The sequence below is a fragment of the Typopeltis vanoorti genome, chromosome 5 (assembly GCF_054136105.1).
Source record: "Typopeltis vanoorti isolate ZY-2024b chromosome 5, IOZ_Tvanoo_1.0, whole genome shotgun sequence".
Lineage (NCBI taxonomy): Eukaryota > Metazoa > Arthropoda > Arachnida > Uropygi > Thelyphonidae > Typopeltis > Typopeltis vanoorti.
In genome coordinates, this window is record NC_143553.1 from 54,840,269 (window position 1) to 54,852,489 (window position 12,221).

A 12,221-nucleotide genomic window follows, 5' to 3' on the forward strand; every position below is an offset into this window, starting at 1 on the left:
TTGGTGTTTGTATAACTTACAGATGTGGTTCAATATGTACTCCTTTCAGATGTTATAAGGACTGCATTCCGTGAATGACATTTTCTACAGCAGAACACAACAGATCTTTGATTTACCTCACATGCTGCGTTATTCTGTCCTTCAAGATTGCTAAATCAGGAACATGGCCTTCATACACCATGCATTGGCCCCACAACCAAAAGTCACAGGGGTTGAGATCAGGCAAACCAGGTGGCCATGCTGTGGGAAATGCATGACTAATCACTCTGTGTTCTGTGAAGTGTTTTTGTAACATTCACTGTACCAGCAATCCAGTGTGAGGTGGTGCTCCATCCTGCATGAATATGGTCAAATCATCTTCACTGCTGCAGTTGCGCAGCATCTCTTGATACCTAACAGCAGATGGTACAAGTCACTAGTCTTGTTGTGCAAAGTTCTTCGAAAAAGGATGGACCAATAATGAACAGTGCAGTGAAACTACACCACACCGTGATGACTTTCGGTGAGTGTAAAGGATCTGATGGAACACATGAGAGTTATTCGTAGCCCAAATGCAGCAATTGTGTGAATTAACACTATCGTTCAGATACAAATGAACCTCGTCACTCCATAAGATCTTCCACGCCCATGCTTCATCCACCTCCATTTGAGCCAAGAATGTCTGTGCAAACTGCAGTCAAGTTTCCGCATCACAATGAACCAAAGCTTGAGTATGGGAGATCTTGTAGGGGGAAAAACCTCAGTATTTGATGCAGGTTTGAGTATGGCAGGTTCATTTGCCTCGATATTGCCCAAGTACTGCTAGATCCTTGTGCGTTATTCATTCAGTGTTCCATGATGGCAGTTGCAACTTCATCAACTTGTTGAGGAATAATCTGTTTGCTTCCTTGTCTTGGCCTAGTTACTAATCCACTATTTTCACATTGTAAAACTATTTTTCTAAGATTTGTTATTGGACCTTTTCTCATATCCTTCAAAAACACCAGAATTCTCGAAGCACAGCATTAGCATTACCACGTTGTTGGTCACTTGAGTAGCAATGTTCTTGTAAGGTGCGATCCATAGCACTTTAATCTAACCAGAATGAAGTGAATCCATTTCAATCTTCCTTATATCCACTAACTTCTCAGTGGAAACAGTGAGATTATGCAAATATCATGTGATTCTAGCACCAATTGACCTCTGGTGGCAGATTTTTTACTTTTTGCTTTTTTTTTTCTGTAAATCAAAACACTCCATATTCCAAAGTTACGCAGTTTAGTTGAATTTTGTCCAATACATTTTTTGCTACAGGGATCTGAATTCCTCGTCTTTATGGCCACCTGTGTGTGTGTGTGTGTGTGTGTGTGTGTGAGGGTAAGTGAGTGAGATAACATTATTTTTTTCATGTTATTATATGTATTCATTAATGAGATACATCTAAGTTGAAAGTTGATAGTAGGATTTTTGCTGAAATGAGAGCTTAAACTACAAGGTACTTCTACCAAAAATACTGTTTGCAAATAAAAACAATGTAAATATTCTGTATTATTTTCATAAATTTCTGCTCATAATAATAAAATGCATGGAAAATGTTTTTTGAGCGACCCTTATATGAATCTTTGCAAATATTTTAATCCAAACAGAATTTATTTTACATTTAAAATCTTATAAAAATGTATATTTTAATATATAAGAAAGCAAGTAGTTCAAATATTTTATAGCTATTTATTTAACTCATGTATTAAATGATAAAGTTGATTGCCTCATCTTAGAAAAAATTTATTTCAGAAAACAAGGCAGAAATTTCTCAGATAAAACGAACCATAAGCTCAGGTGCCTGCTATCAAGTATCTTCAGTAAATGAGAATACTGCTAAGAAGTTATGTAAGAGGCATCCTCTTGCACTTACAGCATATCCTTTTTTGTATTTGAGCCATTTACCTTGTTACAAATTAGTTCTATATTTATAGGTATTATTTCTGGGAAAATTCCCATGTTACTCCTCCTAAAAAACTATATGATTTATACGGCTATGTTAGCCTGTTTTCGTTTAGGAATGTTCCTTATTTTAAATACATTGGCTTTTTACTCAAGGATTTTTAGGTCATTATAAGTGTATTTTAAAGGTAAATATATGCAGACTAATGGAGGAAGAAATTTTGCACATATTTTATTTGGATGTTAGGATGTCTTCATTCTCCATACTTCTGCTATTAGGCTATTCAAAAAAAAAAGGGGGGTAGGAAACATGGGGAGTGTTTGAAGCAAGGTGGGAAGATTAAATTAGAAAACCCAGGTTTTTTTTTTAAATAATATATATATATATATTATTATTATTATGTTTAAGGAAGGACACTTCTTGGGAAGGGCTTTATGGGAACCAGGGGTGGGGGAGAGCATTAGCAGGATGCAAGCCATTTCGATCGTGCTATCGTCATCAGAACATTTCGGGATAAGTGTCTTATCCCGAAATGTTCTGATGAAGGTGTCTTATTCCAAAACTGTTTTGATGACGATAGCACGATCGAAACGGCTCACATCCTGCTAACGCTCTTCCCTGCCCCTGGTTCCCATAAAACCCTCCCTCTTTCCCAAAGAAGCGCCCTTAAATATAATAATATATATATATATATTATTATTACAACAGAAACAGCCCCGAGTCCTGCACGGCACACACTCACCTTTCTACAGCGGTAGTAAGGCACCGAATGAGGCCAGGGGTGCTAAGAATCTCACAGATGAAAACAGGCCACCTCTTAAATCTATGAAAATAGCAATCGGTACCCTCAATACTTGAACTTTGGCAAGAGACTACAGAATAGATTTATTAATCAAAGAACTAACCAATATCAACTTGGATATCCTGCTAGTGAATGAAACAAAAAGATTGAAAGAATTGACAGCAAGATGGTACAATGGCTCACAGATACTCCTCGGAGCATCCTCAAACAATGGCAAACAAGGCAGAGTGGGCTTCGTTGTTAAATCTAAGCTCACAAGTCGATCCTTTCTTGTAACATCATATCTGAAAGAATAGGTGTACTTGTAATTGGAATAAAGAACAATATAACAATAAAATTAATATCCTGTTATGCTCCAATATCTGTAGCAGGTAATCAAGAAATAGAAAATTTTTACTTGAATCTTGAACAGGCATTAAATTACAAGTCAACATACACATTCATTGGTGGTGACGTTAATGCCGAAATAGGATGTGGAAAAGAAAATGAAAAGTTCATAGGACCACATGGCCTGGGAGAAAGAAATAGAAGAGGAGAGAGAGAGAGAGAGAGAGAGAGATTAGCTGAATTTGCTGCAGCTGAACAACTCTTTATCATAAACACTTTTTTCAACAAATGCCCAGGAAGAAGATGGATTTGGCAATCACCGAATGGAGACAAAAAATGAAATTGACCACATTTTAACAGACTGTAAAAGACTGGTACAAAATATTGGTACAATAGGCAAAACATACTTCAACATAGATTCTGACCACAGACTCCTCAGAGCCATTATAAGAATAGACCTCAAAAAAGAACAACATATCAGGGCAACATCAAACCACAAAAGACAACACAAATAGACTACCACAAGTTCAGGAAGTGCATAGAAGAGACTGAATGGACTATTAAGAACTGTTATATAAATGATGACTATATTGACTTTATTAATAAATTCAATGAGTGCAAGAAAAAATCTGAAATTCCTGTGAAACAAAAGAAAAGAGAATGACTCTCGCCTCAAACTATAGAACTACTGAAAAAGATAAAAGAACTGAAGAAAATTTTCTAGAATACAAAATTATCTGTAAGTTACTAAGGAAAAGAATTCCAGAAGACTACAAAGCTTTCAGGATACAAAAACTAAGAGAAGCAGTGCAGGCAAAACCAGCCTGAAAAAAATAGAGAAAGACTTAAATTTTAAACAGTCAATTCCATCTGCTTTACAGGATCAAAAATGGAGAAAAACATATACTCATAGAAAAAGGATAGAAGACATTGTGCAGAATTTTTATAATGATCTCTATGCAACTGAGTGCCAAGTTTCAGAACCTATCATTCCAAAACCAAGCAATATACCAGATGTACTTCCAGAAGAAATAGAACATGCCCTTAAGAAAATGAGTAAAGCCTCAGGACTTGATCATGTTAAGGCTGAAAAAATCCAACAAGGTGGATCAATTATTTTCAAAGCATTGGCTTCCAGATTCATATAGTACTTCAAAGAAAGAAAGATTCCCGAGGAATGGAAGACCTCCAAAACCATACTTCTATTCAAAAAAGGGAACAAGGAAGACATAAAAAAAACTATCATCCAATCTGTCTACTCTCTCACATATATAAAATCATGAACAGAGTAATACTGAATAGAATCCAAAACGCTCTCGAAGACAACTCCAGTAGAGAGCAGGCAGGATTCAGAAGAGACTTCTCCACAATAGATCATATCCAGGTAATTTCACAACTAACAGAAAAATGCAGAGAATACCGAATCCCTCTATGTTTCCTCTTTATTGATTTAAAAAAAAGCATTTGATACCATAGAACACAATGCAGTCATCAGTGCCTTACTGGAAATAAATGTGGACCCTACTTACATCCACGTGATAAAAGAAATTAACAAAAATCAGACCACACAAATAACCCTATTTGATCAACCTATAAATATAGATATAAAGAGAGGGATCCGTCAAGGCAATGTGATCATCCCAAATCTATTTACCAGCACTTTAGAATACATGCTGAAAAAAATAGACCTAAACGGAGGAATAAACATAGATGGTGAAAAACTACAAATCCTTATGTTTGCCGATGATCTAGTACTGATATCCCACAACCCAAAAGACCTAGAAGAAATGGGTGAAAAAATATACACAAACAGCAGTAAAATAGGCTTAGAAATGAAGCTAGAAAAAAAAAAATGGATCAAAAACATCTACACAAGTGACAGTCACCTATGTATTGATAACATCCCTATAGAACAAGTTGACTCCTACAATTACCTAGGACAAACAATAAAAATGAATAATGATTTATATGAAGAACTAGCAAAAAGAAAGAAAGCTGCATGGCTGCATTCTTTTGAATGCTGCAAAGCTGCATTCAACAGACTAAAAGAAACACTTACTGATCCAAATCTTGACATTTCTGTGAAGGCAAAACTATTTAATAGTGACATTCTTCCATCACTCACATATGGATCAGAAACATGAAACACGACAAGAAAAGAAGAAGAGACTCTCAGAATAACTCAGTGTGCAATAGAATGCAGGATTTGTAACATCAGCAAAATGGAACATGTTAGAAACACGGAACTAAGAAAGAGATCAGGCATAAAAGATGTGGTAACTGCAGTTATATGAAAGCAAGATGAGATGGGCAGGTCACATAGCCAGACTCAGGGTTAACAGATGGACAAATAGAATACTCAACTGGCAACTAAGAATAAAGAGAAAAGCAGGAAGACCACCTACAAGATGGGAAGATCCACTAGTGAAATCTATGAGTATAACATGGAAGAGAGAGGCTCAAGATCGAGATCGTTGGAGGCATCTTTGTGACCTGCACTCATGGAGAAATCCTGAATGAAACACAGGTCCATCAAGGTAATATGATTATACCTTGTATAATCTTATTTTATTATATATATATATATATATATATATATATATATTATTTAAAAAAAAACCAGGTTTTCTAATTTAATCTTCCCACTTTGCCTCAAACACCCCCCCATGTTTCCTATCCTCCCCCTCCTTTAACAGCCTAACAGCAGAAGTACGAAAAATGAAGACATCCTAACATTCAAACAAGGTATGCGCAAAATTTCTTCCTCTATTAGTCTGCATATATATATATATACCTTTAAAATACACTTATAATGCCCTTAAAATGCTTGAGTAAAAAGCCAATGTATTTAAAATAAGGGACACTCCTAAACGAAAACAGGCTAAAATAGCCATATAAATAATAGTTCTATATTTATGTTTATAATTGTAGTTAAACTTATATAATCTGTGTTTTAAGGTGTTTTTTTTTTTTTTTTAAGTATATGCATCTTACTTACTAAAAGTAAACCTAATATTATCATAGATGGTTTAAGGGTTATATAATTTAGAGATCCTGGTCTAAAGACCAAACATGGAACTCTGTCATACTGAATAGTGAAAATTATCTACCACCTAAAGGCATTCACAAATATCCATGCCACTGCAGGATTCAAACCAGTGGTTCATTAGTAAGTGAGTAGGGATGCTATCCAGGCTGGTGAAGATGCCAGAGAGCAGTTGATAATTAGTATTGGTGTGTTACTAGATGTTTTTATTTAGCAATTCATTTGCATTTTATGACAGAGCAAGAAACAAGGGCAGTTCATATTAGTGTTTATAACTTTTCCAAAACATTTGACAGGGGTGTGCATAATTTATAAGCGAGATGGATAGGAAGTTAACTGTGGATACCAGAAGGATGTGTGTTGGAAAGAAGTACAATCCCTGTGTGATCCCAGAAAATGAAGGTTACAAAGGTCATTCATAACTTCATGAATCAGATATTATTCCACCTCCTATGAATGATGTCATATGTGATTGGAATAAAGGAGGGGGGAATAGTCAGTTATATGTTCATAATGCAAAGTTTAAGAATGTTAATGTGTATTTAAGTGGGAGATGAGTTTTCTCCCTGTGTGATACCAATGCTCCCTGCTTATTGGATGCTGACGCTATTTGAAGAAGTTCCATGTTTGGTCTGTAGAGCAGAATTTCCAGATTTTGAAAAAAATAAATGAAAAAAAATTAAAAAATATATATTAAAGTAATACAAATAGTCCTCCTTAATCTTCCTCTGGTGCTAATGTTGTATATTTTAAGTACAAAGTTTGCTTTGGAGTACAGAATTGTAATGCTGTATATTATATTGTTTATTATTTTTTGTATTAGATTGTATATTATATTGTATGCTTAGAGTAACACATTTTGATTGGATAAGTGGGTAGCTGATGAACAGTTATCAGAAAGCAGGATGTGAAAAGTGGAAACTGTGATATGGGTGATGTGAATCTGCTAGATTTAAAGTGACCAGTGGTGTATCCCAGGGATCAGTCCTTGGATCATTGTTATTTAATCTATACATTAATGATATTGGAAAGGAACTGACAGGAGATCTTCAGTTGTTTGTTGATGATGCAAAGATAAGCAGAGCAATTAGAGATGCTATTGATATATAGCATATACAGGGTGATTTGAATAGGCTGAAAGTGTGGGCAAAGGATAATGGTTCTCAATTCAGTATTAGTAAATGTAAAGTTATGCACTTCAGTGCGATGCAATATCCAACAGTATATTTTATGGAATTATGCTTGGAGTAACTGATGAGGCTAGAGATCTTAGAGTTATGGTTGATAGAAAGTTGAAGTTCAAAAATCAAATAACAAAAATTGCAAATACAACTTGGAGAATAATGGTGATGTTGAAACGAACATTGACATGTAAGGATAAGGAAGTCATTTTGCCTCTACAGTGAGACATTACCTAAGACAATGTCTCACTGTAGTGGTAGCCAGCCCTACAGTTAGAGTCGTCACTACCCCATAGAGCTGTGTGGGCTTGAGTAGGCAGGGCATTGATCCTCATCCTGATAAGGTCAATATACTCAAACCCAGGGAGAAGTCTGGAGTCTGGTACCATCCTTTACCCAATCATGCCTGGGAGGCACCAGGTATGACTCCTTTAAAGGAGCAGCATCTACAGAACAGTGCAACAGAGATGCCCATCTCTTGTATTCTGCGGGTGCTGACTTGATTAAAGGACCTTGATAATGGGACCAGCCTTTAGCCTGCCTAAGGTCTTCTTGTATTAATGGGCTATAGAAAACCTCTCTGCAGATGGGGGATCTGCAGAATAGTTGTAACTGCGCGATTCTTGACAGCCACAGGCGTGGGATCAGCCATCTAAGTGATGGAACCCCAAGCCCACCATCCTTCACCCTCACATGGAAATATGCAGTAGGAGTGTCAGGCAGCAGTCGGAGCCATGATCTCACGGCTGAATGGATAGCTCTGTCCATTCGGGACAGTACCAATATAAGTCCTGCCAAGCCCCAACTCGTGGTAAAAGCAACGTAGGAGATAGTGGGAAAGGAGAAAGAGTCTTTGCTGGGGCTTGAGAGGAGCTTTCCTCAAAGAAGCGATCCCAGCTTCTAGGATAGAAGGGACAGAAGACCTTCCCTTTGGGGTGAACATGATACCAAGGTATCTCCACTCTTCCAGGATGGCCAAAGCATGCAACGGCCTCCCGTGCAGGGAAAACTCTATAGTCACGACCTTAAGCTTCTTGTCACGACCAGAGGGGACAAGAGCTAAAGAGCAGGACTTCTCTACATTAATAGAAAGGCCTCGAATAGAGAAAAAGTCAACTGCCCAGTCAAGGAGTTCTTGCAAGCCTATCTTAGTAGAGGCTACGAGAATAAGATCATCCGCAAAGGCCATAGCATTAAAGGAAGGAGCGCCTAGAGAGTAGTCGATATGGCTAGGAAGACGCAGTTAAAGAAAAGGGGAGATAGAGGATCACCTTGGTAACACCCCGCACTGCAGGAATAGAAGTGCATGAGACCCAGTAGTGATAGTGATGGAGCTACCCAAGTATAGCTCCATAACATGGGAAAGAAAGGCTTCTGGACATCCAGCAATAGACAGTGCTCGAAGGAGAGCAGGAAGGGAGACACTATCAAAGGCCTTTTGGAGATCCAGCGACGCCATATATAGAGGCTTAAGGTGGCGTTGGGAATCAAAGAGAAGAGAAGAAAGAAGATATATAATCTCGGCACAGCCGTCCGAAGGGACAAAAGCTCTCTGTCTATAATCATGCTGTATATGTTGCTGAAGTCGTTTAACTAATATTTTATGATAGAGTCTAAGTAACACAGGGGAAATGGTAATAGGTCTAAAGTCTGATGCACAGCTTGAAGTTTCTTTCTTCGGAATGAAGATAGTTCTTGAAGCACGTAAGTATGGTGGTATTACTTTACTGGAAAGGAGAATGTTCACTAAGTCTTGAAGAATCTTCAATGGCACCTTCCGAAGCCTAGACGCAGGAAAGCCATTAGGTCCGGAGGCAGAGAAATTGGATGGAAGAGCTGCTTTAATCTCCTGACAAAGGCTTAGGCCTATATCAAGTCTGGATGTGATGTAAGAGTAGTACTGCCCATAACCAGTACAAAGATTAATAAAAACAAAAAATAAAATAAATAAATAGAAATAACCAATGGTGTACCACAAAGGTCAGTGATTGGTCCACTGTTATTCAATCTGTACATTAATGACATTGGGAAGAATTTGACATGTGACATAAAGCTATTTACTGATGATGCAAAGATAGCCAAGGTAATCAGGAATGAAGCTAATATGAAGTACTTGAAGAATGCTTTGAATAGGCTGGAATTGAGGATATGGGAAGTTGTCAGTTCAGTGTCAGTAAATGTAAATTCATGCACTTTGGCATGATTAGATATCCAATGTCATATTATGTTGGTGGGATTATGCTGGAAGAAACTGATCTGGTCAGGGATTTTGGAGTGTTAATAGTTGGGAAGTTGAAGTTTAGGGCCATGTAGCAAAGATTGCAAATACAACTCAAAAGATACTTGCAATGCTGAAACAAACTTTGACATGTAAAGATAAGGATGTCATTTTGCCTCTTTACAAGGTCTAAATAAGACTTCACTTGGACTATTGTGTGCAGGTCTGGTTTCTGTTATGATTCTGATACTGTGAAGAGAGTGCAAAGGAGAGTGTTAAAAATTATTCTGCTGACAATCTGTCTTCATAATCAGTATTCCACAATCCTGATGGGTTATGGAATACTTATTATGAAGACAGATTGAGAATTTTTAGACTGTAGACACTAGCAAACAGGAAAAAAAGAGGTGATATGATTGAGACACACAAACTTCTGAAAGAGTTATACTGGCTTCCCTTGAGGAGTCCCTGACTCCCTGGAGGTCTCTCTTAATAATAATAATAATAAAAGAAAACCAGCCATCTGCAGAAGTATTAGTTTATTGAATACATGTTACAAAATATACAGTAGAATACTTAATGAAAAATTTTAAATATGCAATGAAATAATATTATTAGACTGTCAAAATGGATTTACAAAAGGACACTGCAATGGACAACTTTTTGTTTAAAACTACTTACAGAGAATAGAAGAGAATTTAATTTAGAAACTCATCTTCTGTTTATAGATTATGAAAAAAGTATTTGACAAAGTAAAAAGATATATACTGTTTGATATACAGAGTAATTATAATTCATGTTCACATTTAAAAAGGCTGCAACTGGGTAACTACTCAGCAGAATGATTTAATATTTAACATGGTAATGTGTGCAGCAATGGAATTTTATTTTGTGCAAAAACCAATTTGTGTAAATTATGTATGATACTCTTGGTATGCAGCAAAATGCTGGGACTGTACCATTTATACAAATGACAAATGTCCCAATAACATAGTTGCTGTCGAATGCATCAGTTCATTGCATGTCAGCAGACAACATGTTAAAGTGTAATGTCACCATTACCAAAGGATTGTGTACTTCTTATTAAGTTGTGAACATTATCTGGAAATTTGAAGAGATGGGTTCCTTAGATGTCAAACCTGGTAGAGGATAGCAGACAGTGGGGGGAAGTAACCACAGGGTTAGAGCAAGAAAGGATGGTAAATGGCATAGGAAGCAGCAGTGCATGGTGTATTGCATTGTGTGGTCTTTAGACAAACCCATAAGCATGGTTCATTAAGTCGTAAGGCAAATTCTGCACTGTTATCCTTACAGAATTTCCCACTTCAGCAATTATTTAATCCTGACTGGAGTGCACAAGAAACATTTGCCCTACAGTTTCTTGCTTGGACTGAATTGGACAACAACTGGCCATGGAACATTTTTTGGATTGATGAAGCTCACTTCCCTCTGACAGTGCTGTGAATAACCATAACTGCAGAATTTGATCAACCTCAAACCTACACGTAGTGCAACAGACTCCACCTCATTCCCCAAAGGTCACCGTTGGTAGTCATATCTCAACACTTTTAACTGATTATTTTATAATCATTATTTATTTATAATAATTATTTTATAATCATCTAGAAAATCAATATTTCACAGTATTTTTATTCAACCTCATATATATCTCTATTTATTTACAATATCTTTGTAGTCTAGTCCTATCTGGAACCAGAATTACTTCAGTTCTGGAAAAAAAATACTCTCTGTATCTCCATATCAAATTCACTATTGAATGTGAATTCAACAACTGTTTACCCTTTTTAGGATTCCTTAATAATTTGAAATCCTACAGGGAGTCTTGAATTTTCATTTCACCAAAAATCAGCCTTTCCTACTAGATACATTCACTCATCCTTGCACAATCATTTATCACAGAAGATAGGTATTATGAAAAGTTGGTGTATAGAGCTCATATGATGCTCTTCTGATTCCCTTTTGTTAGATGAATTGAATAAAATATAAAAGCAATTTTATGTCTAATGGGTACAATGAAACTGCCATTCAAAATATTATAGATAATTACCATCTGTTGACCAGACTACAATCCAGTGAAAAAAAAATTCAATACCCTACCTTAAAAGAACATCTGAACAAGTAGCACAGATTCTTCACAAATTCGTATACACTTCCTTGAAACCAGCTTGGAAACTGTTTTCTTTCTTACTATTTACAAAGGATACATTAGCACCTCTCTCTCTCATTACCAAGTAATTACCGAGTACCCTGCTGTCATCTTTGCTGTTTTGGACAGACTGATTGCTCTGTTTTGATTAAAATCCAAGAACAGCAAGACTATATTGCATTGTTGGAATCTGACAAATTTGGCCTTGCTTCTCATGCTGTTGACACTAGGCACAGAGTTCTTTGAAACTAAGCAAAGAGTCTTCATTCCAGCAGGTTCAGATTTGGTTGTATTTTTCTTGAAATAAGTGAAATGCTATGAAATCATCTGAACCTTAACCACTTTGACTGTATGCCAGTGTCCAGGTATTGGGAAGTGATTACCATTAACATAATTTATTTTATTTTATTCTGTTTTGTTTTGTTTTTATTTATTTATTTTTGACCTGTTCATACTTTTATAATTGTTCCTTTGAACTCCATTAATGTAATCCAGTCAACTCAGCTGTAACTGAAACATGAGCTAGTAAGCACATGTCCTGTGACTCATTCTTATGATT

At 36.4% G+C, this 12,221-nt stretch overlaps 1 protein-coding gene across 1 annotated transcript in view; it reads left to right on the forward strand.

Moving 5' to 3' along the window:
* LOC150106422 (uncharacterized) overlaps positions 1-12,221 on the forward strand; it is a 766,385-nt gene that overhangs the window by 549,108 nt on the left and 205,056 nt on the right. Inside the window, exon 37 of the mRNA XM_090392993.1 lies at positions 1,771-1,893. Coding sequence (XP_090249119.1) covers positions 1,771-1,893 — 123 coding nt within the window. The remainder of the gene's footprint in view (positions 1-1,770; positions 1,894-12,221) is intronic.